This window comes from Garra rufa, chromosome 17 (genome assembly GCF_049309525.1).
Source record: "Garra rufa chromosome 17, GarRuf1.0, whole genome shotgun sequence".
Classification (NCBI taxonomy): Eukaryota; Metazoa; Chordata; class Actinopteri; order Cypriniformes; family Cyprinidae; genus Garra; species Garra rufa.
Window position 1 is genome coordinate 9,252,773 of NC_133377.1, and position 19,410 is coordinate 9,272,182.

At 34.1% G+C, this 19,410-nt stretch overlaps 1 protein-coding gene across 2 annotated transcripts in view; it reads left to right on the forward strand.

The window, feature by feature from the left end:
• Nucleotides 1–19,410, forward strand: part of gabbr1b (gamma-aminobutyric acid (GABA) B receptor, 1b) — a 113,201-nt gene that overhangs the window by 81,895 nt on the left and 11,896 nt on the right. For both annotated transcript variants that reach the window (XM_073821829.1, XM_073821828.1), the window contains 3 exons: nt 4,622–4,729; nt 4,852–4,945; nt 11,123–11,250. In XM_073821829.1, the coding sequence (XP_073677930.1) occupies nt 4,622–4,729; nt 4,852–4,945; nt 11,123–11,250 (330 nt within the window). The remainder of the gene's footprint in view (nt 1–4,621; nt 4,730–4,851; nt 4,946–11,122; nt 11,251–19,410) is intronic.

A 19,410-nucleotide genomic window follows, 5' to 3' on the forward strand; every position in this document is an offset into this window, starting at 1 on the left:
TCCTCTCTCCGTTATCATCTTTAGATCTCCATCTCACTTCCTCTGCCTCTCTGGCTTAGCCAACGTCTCTCTCTGTCTGATCTCATAGAGATGGGTCCCCTGTTGTCCTTGAGCATCCTTAAACAGCACATTTATCATACAGCACAGCTCAATGAGTCCTCCCTACAGCCCCATGAGCCAGCAGTCACTCCATCACCACAAACATACTGCACAAGATCATTTACAATCATTATGTTTGATTTTTTTTAACACTTTACAATAGGGTCTCATTTGTTAATGTATTAGTTAACTCCCGCTAACAATGAGCAATATATTTTCCTTCAATTTTTTATTTGCACATATGCTTCACCAAATTGTGTTAAATCTGTGCTTAAAACAAAAATGTGTTGTTTTCTCAATTAAATGTATCTTGTTTTAAGGACATCTCAAAATTTTCACAGAACAACTTAACAAAAATATTAATAAAGTGATGTTTTGAAGTGCAGACATCACATCAGCAATCACACACACAGCAGCTATAATAACTAAAATAAGGATCGAGAAAGAGATAAAGACAGAGGAGAAAGGTATTTTCAGGATAAGTACATAATGCCTATTATTGAGTATTCATGAATGTCCATGTAGTGGTGGAGAGGGGCTTGTCATGAGCCCCTGAGGAGAGATATCGCTCTCTCTCTCTCTCTCTCTCTCTCTCTCTCTCTCTCTCTCTCTCTCTCTCTCTCTCTCTCTCTCTCTCTCTCTCTCTCTCTCTCTCTCTCTTTCTCTCCTTCTTTTTCTGCCTCTACACAAAGAAGGGATTCAGAGATTGAGAAATGATCTGTGATGTGCACTGGGGCATCAAATTGATGGCTTTGTCATTTTCAAATTTTCAAACTGAAGTGTCACTTTTGAGATTTTTTTTTTGTTGTTGTTAAAAAAAGAAAAAAAACTTAGCATCAGTGAGTTTGTTTGAAGTGGATTCTTCAAAGTCATTGTCAGAGAGACAAAAGGGAAATATTGGACTGAAGAATAGTTTCAGCATTTATTATAGACCATGAGACAGAAAGAAATATTTGGGACAGAGATTCTATTTTTAGTACAGAGGAACTCGTGATGGGGATTTTATTGTGTGAATTGTCATGAAAATGTCCCCTCGACACATTCAAAACAAGTTAAGTACCTCGGATAATGTCAGAAAAATACAGAAAATAATTTAGACTTGACTCTTAGATTGTAAAACAGCCTATGGGGAAACTGTCTGTTGTCAGAGTATAGCCACGAGACTAACAAAAAAACAAAATAAATCACAGGAAAATGTTATTAAAGAAGAAAAAGAAGAAATAATACTATTATTCAACATTCAACTGATAAAAATTACATTATAAACATTTACTCTACATTGTTACAAAATATTATATATATATATATATATATATATATATATATATATATATATATATATATATATAATATTTTGTAACAATGGAGAGGTATTTCCAGGTATTTTGAATGGAAGCCGTTTCCACCACTGAATTAAAAAAAAGGTAATTGCGACTTTTTATCTCACAATTCTGACATTTTTTTTTTTTTTTTTTTTTTTTTTTTGAGCTAATATCACGATTCTGACTTTTTTCTTTTTTAATTAGAGTTGTGAGATATAAACTCACAATTCTGGGAACATTTTTTCCTTAAAATTAAGACTTTATAACTTGCAATTATGAGTTTACATCTCTCAAAAAAATTCAGAACTGTGAGATACAAACTCAAAATTGCAAGTTCTCACAATTCTGACTTTATTTCTAGCAATTGTGAGTTTTTATCATGCAATTCTGAGATAAAAAAAGAGAGAATTGAGTATATATCTTGCAATTCTGACTTCATAACTCACAATTGTGAGTTAATATTACACAATTCTGAGAAAAAAGTGAGAATTGTGACTTTATATCTTGCAATTCTGATTTCATAACTCACAATTGTGACTTTTTTCTCAGAATTGGACGTTTATATCTCACAGTTCTGAGTTTTTAACACGCAATTGTGAGTTATTTGGTCAGAATTGTGAGATACAAACTCGCAACTGAGAACATTTTTCCCTCTAAATTAAGACTTTATAACTTTCAATTGTGAGTTTAAGCCTCTCAATTCTGAGAAAAAAGTCAGAATAGCAAAAAAAATCAGAGTTGTGAAACAAACTCAAAATTGCAAGTTCTCACAATTCTGACTTTATTTCTTGCAATTGTGAGTTTATATCATGCAATTCTGAGAAAAAAAGTGAGAATTGTGACTTTGTATCTCACAATTCTGACTTTATAACTAGCAATTGTGAGTTAATATCACGCAATTCTGAGAAAAATAAGTGACTTTTAGGTGGAATGGTACAAATGTACACTTCTTTAAAAGGTACAACCCCAGTGACAAATTTTGTACCTTTTACCCAGAGTGTTGAGAAAAAAGTATGATGGTTTCCACAAAAATATAAAGCAAGACAACTGTTTTCAACCATTTTAATGTTTCTGGAGTAGCAGATCAGCATATTAAACTCTTAAAAATAAAGGTGCTTTATGATGCCATAGAAGAACCGTTTTTTTCTAAATGGTTCCATAAAGAACCTTTAACATCTGAAGAACCTTTCTGTTTCACAAAAGGTTCTTTGTGGCAAATAAGGTCCTTCTAAGAAAGAGATGGTTCTTTAAAAGAACCTTTGACTGAATGGTTCTTTGTGGAACCAAAAATGGTTCTTCTATGGCATCGCTGTGAAGAACCTTTTAAGCACCTTTATTTTCAAGAGTATAGAATGATTAATAAATCAAAAAATATCCAGATTTTGTACCTTTTTACCTTTTTTTGTGTTGAAAGTACATATATGATGGTTTGCACAAAAATATTAAACAGCACAACCAGTTTAATGTTACTTTAACAGCAAATCAGCATATTATAATGATTTCTGAAGGATCATGTGACACTGAAGACAGGAGTAATGATGCTGAAAATTCAGCTTTGCATCACAAGAATAAACTGCATTTTTACATATATTTAAACAGAAAACAGTCCTTTTAAATTGTAATAATATTTAACAATATTCCTGTATTTACTGTGCTATATTGATCAAATAAATGCAGCCTTAGTGAAGTGAGAGACTGTTTTCAAAAACATTAAAAATCTTACCAACCTCAAATTATTATTATTCCTGTCTGTGCAAAATTATATTCAATAAATTGTGTCACTCATAACCAAAAATGTCCAAGCAGTAAAGCCTGTAACTTTCATATGAAATAAACACCAGGGAGAGGATAAACACATCCACAAATTACAGTAATGCAAAACCAGATGCTCATCCACCTAAAAAGTAGTTTCACCACTTAAAGGATGCCTTTAGAGCTTAAAGGAGTAGTTCACTTTCAGAACAGAAATTTACAGATAATGTACTCACCCCCTTGTCATCCAAGATGTACATGTCTTTTTTTCTTCAGTCGTAAGGATTTATGTTTTTTGAGGAAAACATTTCAGGATTTCTCTCCATATAATGGACTTCTATGGTGCCCCTGAGTTTGAACTTTCAAAATGCAGCTTCAAAGGCTCTAAACGATCCCAGCCGAGGAAAGAAGGGTCTTATCTAGCAAAACAATGGGTAATTTTCTAAAAGAAAATTACAATTTATATACTTTTTAACCTCAAAATGCATTTTGTCTAGCTTGGCAAGACGAGCGTTTGAGATTAAAAAGTATATAAGTTGTAAATATATTTAGAAAATAACTGATCGTTTAGCTAGATAAGACCCTTCCTCCATCGGCTGGGATCATTTAGAGCCCTTTGAAGCTGCATTTAAACTGCATTTTGGAAGTTCAAACTCGGGGGCACCATAGAAGTCCATTATATGGAGAGAAATCCTGAAAAGTTTTCCTCAAAAAACACCATTTCTTTACGACTGAAGAAAGAAAGACATGAACATCTTGGATGACAAGGGTGTTGAATACATTATCTGTACATTTTTGTTCTGAAAGTGAACTATTCCTTTAATATAAGCATTTGAACAAAATGCAAGCTTGGCATTTTTGCTTATAAACTCCCTCAAATATTCCTTAGATTATTTCTAGTACATTCCTGTTCGTTTTTACAAACAGAGGGATGAGTCAAAGTTCTCTGGTAATCAATAGCAGGCCATATACAGAGCTTAACTGCTTTTGAACCCAGAAAATTTCTTGAATCACTTGCCTGGCTGTGTGTGAGTTCTTTCATCCTCGCGGTTGTGAAGGTGTGTTTGAGGTTTATGAGCTCTCAAAAGTGACGATAAGCAATACGAGTCACCGAGAACATAAATGCTTTTTATGTTGCTCTTTAAATAAATGCTTTTTATGTTTAATTGCTCGCAAACACCGTCCCCGCTACGAAAAAAGAACGAGTATTGATTTTGTTGCAGTGTTATGGTCTCAGCCGAAATCCATTAAAGACACTTTCCTTACTTAAACCATAAAGTGCGGCCACCGTGTGGCGGATTGAATTGGCATCCTGATAATAGGCTATTGTTTCCCCTTCAAGCTCTGTGCACTTACACTCTATATGATGTCATGAATCACGGCGCAAGCTGTGTCTTTCACTGTCCTGGATGGAAAGTTGATTCAGTAGTCTTTTTATATCCCAGCAGCACCTGGAGCCCTGGAAGCTCTACGCCACCGTTGGAGTCTTGCTGGTTATCGACATCCTGTCCCTTATGATTTGGCAGATTGCGGATCCCCTGCACATGACAGTGGAGGTATAGCAGCGCTCTGTTTTTGATCAAGGACTGTGTTTTTTTTTGTGTATGAAACAGCTGGATTTATTGTGTTTGGCCTCAAGGTATAAGCAAAATATCTGTTTCTCTTTCTATCTGAGCAGAAGTTCACTAAAGAAGCGCCTAAAGAGGACGTGGATCAGTTGATCGAGCCTCTGCTGCAGCACTGCAGTTCAGAGAAGATGAACACATGGCTCGGTAAGAACTTCTCTGGGTTTGACGCCGTATTTGTTCATATTCACCCAACTCTGATTTGTTTTTTGTAAAATGTAAATGCAGTTGGTTGCTTGAAGAACCTCTAACATAAAACATTTACATTTAGGAGTAGTTCACTTTTAGAACAAACATTTACAGATAATTTACTCACCCCCTTGTCATCCAAGATGTTTATGTCTTTCTTTTCTTCAGTCGTAAAGAAATTGTGTTTTTGAGGAAAACATTTCAGGATTTCTCTCCATATAGTGGACTTCAATGGTGCCCCCGAGTTTGAGCTTCCAAAATGCAGTTTAAATGCAGCTTCAAAGGGCTCTAAATGATCCCAGCCAAGAAAGACAGGTCTTATCTAGCGATACTCTTTCTCTTTCTAAAAAAAAAAAAGACAATTTATATACTTTTTAACCCCAAATGCTCGTCTTGTAAACACTGGGTCGGTACTTCTGCAGTGATGTATGACGATTTTGAAGTTGGAGGAGAAAATGAGATGGGAGTTTTTGTCTTATACCAGAATCATGGACTGTAAAAAATAGGAACGTAGTGTCCGAGACTTCATCCGTAGGTTTCTGAAGAGCATTTTTGAAGCTCAAAGTGGGCAGGAGTTGGCCGTCGTCATCTTGGATAATCGAAAATGGGCAAGAAGTCGGAACGTGGGTGGAGCTGGTTGCTGAAACCATGCCCGCCTAGCACGACAGTGGTGACCGCAGCGGCAATCCGGTCAAGCGGCAACCTCCCGCTCTCTATAATGAAACCAACACGGAAGTGACTTAGACTGCAATTCATCGACTGGGCACTAGAGACTGGCTCCAAAAGGGAGTCAATCCCATAGACTCTCCATGTTAAAATGCCCAACTTTACAGCAGAAAAATATGTTACAGCCTTTTGAGCCTTAAAGTTCTGCATACTTAAGGGCGCAGCCACTTGAGTGCGCCCTTAAGTATGCAGAACTTTAAGGCTTAAAATAACTTAAATGGATGAGTTATAAAAAAAATTCGGTAACACTTTCTATGAAGCCTGTATTTATAATACATTATAAGGGTATTCTTAAGGCATTATAATACATTAATAATACATTATAAAAAAACTTATAATATGTTGTATCATCTTATGAGTATTCATAAGAACAGTCTTAATGTATTATAATGTTTTACTTATTTGTGGTTATAGCTTTTAACGGTATGGTTACCTCCTCCATAGTTATAACATATTATAAGTCTCATATCTTGCCATGTTTCTCATGTCACTTTACTTAAAGCATACAAAGACCACTTATAAGTAATTATAATAATATTTCTCAAAGAGCCATAAGATCAGGTATTAGATTAGATAAATGTGTAATATGACACATTAGTATTATCAGTTTGATTATTTTGATGGTACCCTTTAGACAGTTTTTTATAAGTAACTCTGCAACTGCATGTCAGCTAACAGTAATTTTTATGTAATAATTTTTAAATTAGTATGCAAAATATATGCTAACACTGTATTTTTGGTTCCCCAAATGACAAACTGATTATAAGTAACTTTGCAAGCATGTAAACCTTCTACTACCTAGCCTAACCTTAACCTAAGTAAACTAATACTCTAAGGAGTGTTAGTTGACATGTAGTTGAAAAGTTGTGTATAGTCAATAGACTAAGGGGACCATCAAAATAAAATATAATATAAATGAAAAAATAAATGTAATATGATGTAGTCCATTGTAAATTAGGTAGAATAAATATGTGTGTTATAAATAATCATAATCTTAAAAGTTATAACCTCAAATACTCAAGTATTATAATGTATTATAATTGTTGTTATGAGTATTTATGAGATAATATAACATATTATAAGGTTTATTATAATGCATTATGTATTCATTATAATGCCTTAGAAATACCCTCATAATGTATTATAAATAGGGGCTTCATAGAAAGTGTTACCAAAAATTCAAACCCCTTACTATGGGATTGACTCCCTTTTGGAGCCAGTCTCTAGCGGCCAGTCGATGAATTGCAGTCTAAGTCACTTCCGTGTTAGTTTCAATAGAAAGAGCAGGAGGTTGCCGCTTGACCGGAATACACAGAGTTGATGCAGAGCTAGACAAGATGAGCATTTGAGGTTAAAAAGTATAGAATTTTTTTTTGTTTTTTAAAGAAAATAACCGATCGTTTTGCTAGATAAGACCCTTCTTCCTTGCCTGGGATAATTAAGAGCACTTTGAAGCTGCATTTAAATTGAATTTTGGAAGTTCAAACTCGGGGGCATGATAGAAGTCCACTCTATGGAGAGAAATCCTGAAATGTTTTCCTCAAAAAACATCATTTCTTTACGACTGAAGAAAGAAAGACATTAACATCTTGGATGACAAGGGGATGAGTAAATTATCTGTAAATGTTGGTTCTGAAAGTGAACTTCTCCTTTAAAGGTTTTTTTTTTAAGTGCAAAAGGGTTCTCTAGAATTTTTAAATGTTCTTTGCACTAAGACAAAATTGTTCTTTTATCAATTGTTTATTTATCAAAGGTTCTTTGGGGAACCCAAAATGGTTATTTTATGGCATCGCTGCAAAAAACTCTTAAAGTGATAGTACACCCAAAAATGAAAATTACTCTATGATTTAATCACCCTCAGGCCATCCTAGGTATATACTGTATGACTTTCTTCTTTCAGACGAATACAGTCTGAGTTATATTAAAAAATGTCATGGCTCTTTAAAGCTTTATAATGGCAGTGAATGGCTGTTGAGATTTTGAAGTCTAATAAAGTGCACACATCCATCATAAAAGTACTCCACTGAGCTCCAGGGAGCTTAATTAAGGCCTTCTGAAGTGAATCAGCGTGTTTGTGTTTTCTTTTTGAAATATATTCTTATTTTATTTTATAAACTGTAATCTCTAGCTTCCACTAACTGTCATACATGCGGATGGCGTAGGACTAGGCGTAGCGTAAGCTCCGGTGAGAATATGCTAGTCTTGCGAGAACCAGGATTTCTTTACAGCAATGGAAAACTGGTCTCCTTTTGGCTTATATCCGAATCCTCCAACATTTTCCTTTACAAATCCCTGTTTTGCAACTCCTAATTTGTGACCGGTGTTTTGTTTTGCTCTGCACTATGCTTCTGCATTCACCACTTATCACCGGAAGAGGCATGACATTTTTTAATATAACTCCAATTGTATTTGTCTGAAAGAAGAAAGTCATATACATCTAGAATTGCTTGATTTAAATTGATTTAAATCATGGGCTAATTTTCATTTCTGGGTGAACTATCCCTTTAAAACATTTATTTTTAATAGTGTAGAGTTGCATTGTACATATTTTGTGACTTTAGTATGCAGCATTTAAGTGCAAAACTCTGCTTTTTATTTACCAACCACTCGTAATCCAGTTTAACCCGGCACTATCTGTGCTGATTTAGAGTTGCGGCCGGCATATTTACATTAAGTTGTTTTTGTAGAAAATAGGCGGTAAACAGAATATTTTTCGAAAGAGGTGTTTGTGTACATTTTCTAGTCATCATGCAGTGATTCATCAAACGATGATTAAATGATATGTTATTAGCAGTATATCCAGATGCGCAGTGTAGTCAAGCACCCTTAAGACATTTTAAAGAGCCGTCTGAGTAGTCTGGAACACACTGGAGGAGTGATGCTGCATAACTCCACTAAAGTATGACAGATTCCCTTGTGAGAAAGAAGTGAGCTTAATTATTTCCAGTGTTCACTTGTAGTGTATTTAATTATTTGTAAGCATTTTAAAGTAAATCTTTTTAAATATAAGTATATATTAAGTTTTAATATAAATTTCGAACCATAATACATTTTCCTTTAGTTGTAATTACCATGCAGTTACAGTGCCTTGCAAATGTATTCATACCCCTTCACTTTGTTCATTTTAGTTATGCTGCTGCTTTATGTTGAACTGTTTTAAATTACTTTTTTTTCACATGAATCCACATCGCATCAGGCCCAGATAAGGGTATGAATACTTATTCAAAGGAATAATTTCAGTTTTTCATTTTTAATCATTTTGCAAAGATGTTAAAAACCTGTTTTTTGCTTTGCTATTATGGTGTATGAAGTGTAGATTGATGTTGAAAAAATTATTTAAAGCAAACTGAAAAAGTGAACGTGTATGAATACTTTTGCAAGGCACAGTAATTGTCCTGTATGTTTGTTACAGGTATATTTTTTTTTAAAGTATGCAAAATTGTAATTCTTTTTCACAATGTTTATGTTAATATGCTGCATCCTCGATGACCTAATGTTGAGAACTGACCCACAAGACCAGAATTACAATGTTTAAATTATGTTTTTTTTATCATGTCTGCATCATTACCTGATTTGCGTAATTCCTATATTAAATCAGAAACTTAAACAACAACGGTGCATGCAAATAAACGAGACTAATAGCGGGTACACTATGCCTCTGCTCTTGTTCGTCATGATCTTGGACACAAAAAATAGTTGCTGTCTGAACTAAGCGTATAAGCCTGTGAGTAAAAGTGATTTAATGAAGGAACCCCGGTGGTTCTGACCTTCAGCCTCTCTCCTCGGGTGTTACCTATTTGTAAGTGTTTAAGTAATTAAACAAATTAATTGCTACCTTTATGAGACAAATTGGACTGGCCTTGCTCTTCCAGTTACGGTCAGTAAAATGAGCCTTCTGTGTATTCCTCAGGCAGAGTCCTTGAGAAATGAGCACAGCTGCCTGTAAACAGACCTGTCATACAAATACTTTCTGTCATAACAGTTTCTCTGCATAAACCATTTAGGGCATTTGGTCCATGGACGCATGGACGGCAGTGTCCTTTCACGACATCTGGATGAGAAAATAATTGATCGCACAGAACTAAAACAAACTAAATATAGCCGGTTTCTCATTGAGATCATAAAGTGTGGTGTGAATGTGAGGGATGAATAGTTAGATGCAGGCAAAAGTCATGGGAGCAGGCGGTGCCTGTGACTGACTGATTACCCTGTCAGTGTGATAATGTCCACCTATCATGTTTGCATCGACCTGAATACATCAAACTGCTGGGAATGGATGGACTAATTACATAGTAAACAACTCACCCACTCAGATAGCAGATTTCTGGTCACATCCAAAGCCAAATGAACTTGAAATGATAATCTGAGAGAGAGCTGGTTTTTAGCAAACACTCAGGTAAATTAAATCTGCACCCCCTGTCCGCAACCTTCATTACATCAGCGGTGTTTGCTGAGGATTTAATGGTCAGACAAGAAGGTGACGATAAATAATAATAGACAAGCAACAGCCAGGAGCAACAAAGAAAACCTCTGTGAAATATTCTTGTTGTATATTGTTTAAAAACCCACAAACTCGAGTTTGATATGGCTTGGTTTATTAAATATTATGATACTTTACCATTCAAAAGCATTTATTTGACCAAAAATACAGTAAAAACTGTAATAATGTGAAATATTATTACAATTTAAAATAACTGTTTTCTGTTGTAATATATTATAAAATATAATTTATTCCTGTGATGCAAAGCTGAATTTTCAGCATGATTACTCCCATCTTCAGTATCACATGATTCGGATATATTATCAATATTAATATTAATAATATATTAAATAATATCAATATTATATGAAATATTTTGGATTATTATTAATGTTATTAATAATGTAAATAGTTAAAAAAAAATAGTATTATTTAAAATAAAAATATTTAAAGTAAACATTATAAATAATAGGACAACATTATTTAGTATTAATTGTTTTTGATCAATTTGAAGAAAAAATGTTTATTTCTTAAACAAGAACATCTCACTGACAGTTTTGAACAGTAGTGTAAATAATAAAAATATATTATTACATTGGCATATTAAAGGAGTAGTTCACCCAAAAAATGAAAAATCTGTCATTAATTACTGAACCTCATGTCGTTCCAAACCCGTAAGACCTTTGTTCATCTTTAAAACACTAATTAAAATATTTTTGATCAAACCCGAGAGCTTTCTGACCCTGCATAGACAGCAACTCGTTAAAGGCCCAGAAATGTATTAAGGACATCGTTAAAATAGTCCAAGTGACATCAGTGGTTCAACTGTAATATTATAGCAACACTGGCTCCATCATTGGTGAGTGAGTGAAATGATAAGTATGTTTGGAAAACCTGTTCATTATTTTTGTCTCCGTTTTGTCTTTTAGGTGTCGTCTATGGCTATAAGGGCTTGCTGCTGCTTCTGGGTATTTTTCTGGCTTACGAAACCAAATCTGTGTCCACTGAAAAAATAAACGATCATCGAGCTGTTGGGATGGCCATCTACAACGTCTCTGTGAGTCTGTTCATCTTTTTATACTCATCCCTCTGGACATTTTAAGAGCGCCTTGGGTGACATTTGAAATGTCAGTCATCACCCAAATATTGTCCAATTAAAAGGTAGAACTGTTGGGCTGACGTGACTGAAATAGCACCACAGAGGGGTTTTTTTTCCTTTTGTTGCTCAAGTTTAGTTGGGAGTTGGCGTGTGAATCGGACGCAGCGTCCGTCTGGAGCTGTTGTGTGTCACAACACACTCATAAGCAGGAAGAACATGCCTGGAGCTCTTCAGTGTGGCTCTGCTAGATTTGATGGAAGTGAAGTGTCTGAGCCTGCCATCTCAAATGCTGTCCAGGGATGCAGAGCTTTCCAGAGGACAGTGAAAGGGGGGGAATAAGAGCTTCCCCTCATCACCGGGAATAAACTTGCACGTCAGTTTGACGGGACTAGAGCTCTAAAGTAGTTAGAAAACTCAAGTAAAGTGGTCCCTCAGTAATGTTGAAAGTTGTTTGTTTTTGCACATCATCTCATCTGTTCCACTTTAGCATTTTAGTGCCGCCCCACGGCTCACAAGTCACGCGTACCACGCTGATAACACACTCGATGTGGAGGGTAAATACTCTGCAATCTCTTTTCTTTTGCCATTAAGACTTCTGGTCTGTTTTCTATGGCGAAGGTCGATTGGAAATGAAGCACAAAGCTTTTGTCCATCAGCTTTTTCATTGTAAGCTTTTAATTTGAAGCAGTGTGTTTCTCTTCATCTCAGCCTCCGAGGATTATCCATTATACCCTGAACCCAATTTAAGCTCAAATTGAGGGAGAGACTTTAGATCAGCGAGGGGCCGAATTTTGCATTTTAATCTTTTCTCTCTCGCTCTTTTTTTTTCTAAGTCTCAGGCCGACTCTTGGCCCTTAGCAAATGCCCATTCTGCTAAAGAAATGATTTCAGATGCCATCTGCCATGCCATTACGAACTCCATCACTTTTTAGAGTTTCAGCTGCTTGGAGGACAATAATAAAGACAAGAGCCCCTTGTTCACAGCAAACTGATAAGGTTTATTGAGTTCACCTTCTCAGAACTTGACGAATGAATCAAGAAATAGAGTGCACAGAGGTTTTTGAAATATGATTTATTTATTTGGAATTCATCTGCAGTTCCTTGGCAGGTCACCATTAAAAATCTCCTCTCAGTAATGAAATAACAGAACAATTTATGAATGATGCATACCATATATCATACACAAGTTGTAAATAATTTAATATATATTTATATACTCATAATAAATTTACCCTGCAATAAACCTGGTGACATAAGCAGTGAATAACTTCAGTTTAGTTTTTTCTTTACTCAAAGCTAGAATTGAGTTTGTTTATTTCTTTTGGTCTGGACCAAAAAGGAAAATGATACATTTGGTCCTGGTCTGCTTAGCGTTCACACTGGCATTTTTGACAGCGAACCTAAAGATACCGAACCTAAAGGCATAGTGATGTGTTCACAACCTGATTGGTTGGGTTGAATGACGTATATTTTATGACAATACTCACTGAACTCTTCAATCGAAAGGAAAAGGTGCGTTCGACTTAAAGCTGCGCTGCGTGTTACAACAAACTAAGTACCCATTCACTGATCGGTCAGTGCAGCTTTAAGCCAAATACACCTAATGCTGTCTGCTGGACTAAAGGGATAGTTCACCCAAAAATGAAAATTGGATGTTTATCTGCTTACCCCCAGGGCATCCAAGATGACTTTGTTTCTTCAGTAGAACACAAACAAAGATTTTTAACTCAAACCGTTGCAGTCTGTCAGTCATATAATGGCAGTCAATGGTTACCAAATCTTAAGATTAAAAAAAAAAACATACACAGACAAAACCAAATTGATACATTGAGGTCTTAAGACACAACACAGTTTCTGTTTTTGCTCTAAATACAGTGCCCTCCACTAATATTGGCACCCTTGGTAAATATGAGCAAAGGTGGCTGTGAAAATAAATCAATATAATAAATAAACTTTTCATTGAGGTAAAACAATTGAAAGTGGGGCAAACTCACATTATGAAATAAAGTTTTCTCTAATGCATGTTGACCACAATTATTGGCACCCCTAGAAATTCCTATGAATACAAAATCTCTGAAGTATATTCCTATTCGTATTTACATCTTTTAGCACACCAGGGTGACTAGGAGCATAAAATTATGCAGCCATGACTTCCTGTTCCACATGATTATAAAAATGAGGAACACAAAAGCCAAATTCCCTTAATCATCTATCACAAGGAGTAAAACTAAAGAACATAGTTCTAATGTGCAGAACAAATTTGTTGACCTTCACAAAATAGAAAGTGGCTATAAGAAAAGAGCTAAAGCATTGAAAATCAATTTTCACCATCAGGGCAATAATTAAGAAATCCCAAACAACTAAAGATGTTACAAATCTGCCTAGAAGAGGACGTGTGTCTATATCATCCTAATGCACGATAAAGAAGAGAGTTTAAGGGGCCAAAGACTCTCCAAGGATCACAGCTGGAGAATTGCAGAGATTAGTTAAGTTTAGGGGTCGGAAAGCCTAAAGTAAAATTATCAAACAGCCTCTACATCATCACATGTTGTTCCAGAGGATTTCAAGAAAAATCCTCCTGGCTCATCCAAAAACAAACTCCAACATATTCACTTGTCAGACATGATTGGAACTTCAAACAGGACTGGCTTCTGTGGTCAGATGAAACTAAAAATTAGCTTTTTGGCAGCTAACCCTCCAGATGGTTTCGGTGCATACAGGAATATTGATAGTGATACTACTGGGTCTTTCATTTTGTGGGCCTATTTTTCTGCCAGAGGTCCTAGACATCTTCTTTAGATACATGGGTTCATGCATTCTATCAAATACCAGCAGATAAAAAATCAAAACCTAAATGTCACTGTTGGAAATCTTATAATGGGCCATGGTTGCATCTTCCAACAGGACAATGATCCAAAACAAACTTCAAAATCAACACAAAAATGTGTCACGAACGCAGAATGAAACTTCTACCATGGCCGTCCCAGTTCCCTGACCTGAACCCTGTAGAAACTAAAGAGAAAAAGCACCAACATGAAGCTGGGAAGAGAGAGATTCTGGAGAATCTAGAGAGATTCTGTTTGAAGGAATGGTCTCTGATCTCTTGTCAGGTGTTCTCCAAACTCATTAGACATTGTTGGAGAAAACTCACAGCTGTTATCTTGGGAAAAGAGCATTGCAATAATTGAGTGCCAATAATAGTGGCTAACATGAACTAAAGAAAAACATTTATTGCATAATGAGATTTCCCCCTAGTTTTCATTGTTTTACTTCAATGACAGGTTAGAATTTTGTACATTTTTTGAATAAAACATCAAAAGGAAAAATGATGCAGATTTATTTTCACATCCACCTTTGCTCATATTTACCAAGGGTGCCAATATTAGTGGAGGGCACTGTAGTTCCAAACAAAGCCACAGCAGAAGTGTTTTGCATCTCTGAGCAACACAGACTGGTGTTTCGTTACTGAATCAATCAGCTGTTTGAACTAATGGTTGAATGAATGAGTCAATGACTCACTCATGCAGTGATTTACTACCACCTACTGGTGATTTTAGGTTTATATTTAAAGTATATTTTCCCTTCTTTTTCAAAAATCATTTCAAATATCAGTATTCAACGTTTTGTTTTTAAAACATTATTTATGCATTTGTAACTGCAGGTTAACTGCATTCGTGTCATGCATTAAACAGTCATGTGTAAATTCACCTAAATGACACTTCAGATGCAGATTCTGTGCAACATCTGCTTTGCAAACTCAAATTTTGTTGATACTGACTTTATTTGATTGGTACTAGTTCTATAGTGTCTTACAGTTTCAATTTATTAAATAAATTCAAGTATGTGACACAAAAGATGATGCATACATTTAATTAGGTTAGAAAAAAACGAGACTTATAAAGGTAAAAATGTCCATAAAACTTTTTGGAAAAGTTAATTTCTGCAAACTAATCACTGCACAGAGTATGAAGAATATCAAAAGCTTTAGGAGTCAGCTGTCTATGGCAGTGCTAAACCTGCCAAAATACCAGCACAATAACACACTCAGCAAAATATTGTCTAATTATCATTATCGACAAAACTCCAGAAAATATTGAGAGATCATTTTTTGTCATTATTGCACACCCCTAGTCACCATTGACTTCCACATTATTCTTTTTTCCCCATACTATAGAAGTCAATGGATGCCAGCAACTGTTTGGTTGCCCACATTCTTTAAAACATTCTCTCTTACAAGTTTGAAACAACCTAAGACTGAGTAAATGACAGGATTTTCATTTTTGCATGTACTGTCCCTTTAATTGCTATTATATAGTCATTGTTTTTAATTGCTCCTTTTGTGTTCCACAGAAGAATTGGAAGTCATATGGGTTTGGAAAGACATGAGCATGACTAAATAATGACATACTGTAAATTCTGTCATCGTTTACTCACCCTCATGTTGTTCCAAAGCCATATGACCGTCATTCTTCTTTGGAACATGAAAGAAAATATTATAATAAAGATTGGCTTGCAGCTCTTTTCCATTCAGGATTCGCTTATTGTTTGCATTATTTAACATGGCTGTTCATTTTAAGCTAAAAGCATGCAGGTTTTCATACATCATTACTGCTCTGTCATGGTGTGATTCAAATGGGCTCTGTGAAAGCCGTAGGCTACTGCTGTGAGTCCAGCTGTAAACCGCTTTGATTTAGAGAGACTGCTTTGCACTTTTTGCCCTGTCCAAATAACTAATGACCCCGCAAAAAAAAGATCACCTCTGTTGATGCCAGACAACATTTTCTTTTTGCTAGCCTGGGTAAGATTTTACTGGTTTTGTGAGAAATGACTGACTTATGATCAATATTTATTGATTTGTGTTTCTTTCTCTCTTGGCTTCTGTTCTCCTCTCCTCTGCCTTCACAAGATGTTTTTTTCTTTTTGTTATATGAACATCACATTATAAACGATCTTGTAAACATGCCTTCATCATTTATTTTTGCTACTTTTCCATAGCCATTTGAAAAATGTAAAAAATCAGGGAGATAATTGTGAAATAATTAGAAACCATTTTAATATTTATTGTGTAATAGCCACATATTATGTTTTTATATTATTGTGTGAAATTTATTGTATAATAGCCATTTATGCATATACTGTATTACTAAACGTTGTTCGATACCCAGACTTTCAATCATAAATTATGAAAATCCATTATTTAAAAAATCAGGGAGATAATTGTGAAATAATTAGAAACCATTTTAATATTTATTGTGTAATAGCCACATATTATGTTTTTATATTATTGTGTGAAATTTATTGTATAATAGCCATTTATGCATATACTGTATTACTAAACGTTGTTCGATACCCAGACTTTCAATCATAAATTATGAAAATCCATTATTTAAAAAATCAGGGAGATAATTGTGAAATAATTAGAAACCATTTTAATATTTATTGTGTATTAGCCATATTTATTTTAAATATTTTTTTTTATTTTATTATGCAATATTTATTGTGTAATAGCCATTTATGCATATACTGTATTACTAAACGTTGTTCAATACCCAGACTTTCAATCATAAATTATGAAAATCCATTATAAAAAAGTCAGGGAGATAATTGTGATATAATTAGAAACCATTTTATTATATATTGTGCATTAGCCATATTTTATATATATATATATATTTTTTTTATTTTATTATGTAATATTTATTGTGTAATAGCCATTTGTGTGTACACTGTATTAATAAACATTGTTCGATACCCAGACTTTCAATCATAAATTATGAAAATTCATTATAAAATAAATCAGGGAGATAATTGTGAAATAATTAGAAACCATTTTAATATTTATTGTGTATTAGCCATATTTTTTTTTATATATTTTTTTATTTTATTATGTAATATTTATTGTGTAATAGCCATTTGTGTGTACACTGTATTAATAAACATTGTTCGATACCCAGACTTTCAATCATAAATTATGAAAATTCATTATAAAATAAATCAGGGAGATAATTGTGAAATAATTAGAAACCATTTTAATATTTATTGTGTATTAGCCATATTTTTTTTTTATATTTTTTTTTATTTTATTATGCAATATTTATTGTGTAATAGCCATTTATGCATATACTGTATTACTAAACGTTGTTCGATACCCAGACTTTCAATCATAAATTATGAAAATCCATTATTTAAAAAATCAGGGAGATAATTGTGAAATAATTATAAACCATTTTAATATTTATTGTGTATTAGCCATATTTATTTTAAATATTTTTTTTATTTTATTATGCAATATTTATTGTGTAATAGCCATTTATGCATATACTGTATTACTAAACGTTGTTCAATACCCAGACTTTCAATCATAAATTATAAAAATCCATTATAAAAAAAATCAGGGATATAATTGTGAAATAATTAGAACTTATTTTAATATTTATTGTGTATTAGCCATATTTTTAAAAAATATTTTTTTATTTGATGTAATATTTATTGTGTAATATCCATTTGTGCATATACTGTATTACTAAACGTTGTTCAATACCCAGACTTTCAATCATAAATTATGAAAATCCATTATAAAAAAAATCAGGGAGATAATTGTGATATAATTAGAAACCATTTTATTATATATTGTGCATTAGCCATATTTTTTATATTATTTATTATTTTATTATGTAATATTTATTGTGTAATAGCCATTTATGTATATACTTTATTGCTAAATGTTGTCCCATACCCAAACGTTCAATAAAAAATTATGAAAATCCATTATAAAACAATCAGGGAGATAACTGTAAAATAATTAGAAACCATTTTATTGTGTATTTATTTATTGCGTAAACATTTATAAGGATTTATAAGGAAAAGCCTTATAAAAGTAAGAAATTTGTATTGAACACAATATTCTGTAAAATGATGCAAAAAGTGTGAAAATATTAATTGTGTATTTAAGATATATAAAATGCTAGCTATTGAATTAGTAATTTTATTCCAAAATGTTTTAAAATCAAATTTATCATGGTTCAGTAACATTATTTGTTAGATGATTTTTTATTATTATTTATATACTTATTATATATTATATACTATTATATATGAGGGACTTTTAGGTTGAAGGCAACCTTTTTTAGTTTTTGTTTAAGCTCAGGTTTTTCATCCAATAATTTCATCCATAATTTTATTATTTATTTTATTTCATTAAATTTTTTATTTCATGTTTTATTTAATTTCATTATTTCAATTAGGGATGTCACTAATGATTATTTCGGTAGCCAAGTAATCTGTCGTTTATTCTGGTATAAGTGATTTACCTTACAAATCTGATTAAATGGCACACATTGCATTCTCAGATGAACGTTATAATAAACGCAAACTCCCAGCAACATGCAGAGATGGAGTTTGAGACACTCCACACGTGTAAATGATAACAGTTTGTGTGGAGCAGCATTTACTGTGAACTGAGCCACTCTGAGACACACTGTCACATCCCCGGACTTTCATGTTGGTTTCTCCCATTCTCCCCCGCAGTTCAGTGTGTGTTTGGTTCCTCCTTCATTGTCTCCACCTGGATGTGTAATCAGTCTGTGTATTTAAGGTGTGTGTTTTCCCCTGTACTCTTGTCGGTCTTTAATGTTATATGGATGTCTTACCCTGCTGTTCCTGTGTCTGCTTGTATTCCGTTGGATTTATTAAATATTCGTCTTTTACTACGTCATTGTTCGTGTGTTCCTGCCTACATCGTGACAGAAAGACCGACCTTAACAGTTATTTTGTTGACGTGTTCACCTCCGTTTTGTTTGCCGTTCGTTTTTCCCAGTCTTTTTGTTTCCGTTGTGTGTCTTTTATGGATCCCCTACTACGTCCAGAATTCATCCTCCTTCGGCTGAAGCAGGGGGAATTGCCGCTCGAGGGATACACGTTAATGTTCCAGCTAGTAGCTAACACCACCAGCTACTCGGACGATGCGCTCTGCGCGTTCTATGACGCGAGTCTAAACGTGTCATGCAGAGCGCCGTCGTCCGAGGACGGCCCTCGAGCCGATTTTGCCTCGTTTGTGGAGTGGACACTGGCGAGAAACCGATCCTCGTTTCCCGCCTGTTCCAAGGAGAATCTCGCCAG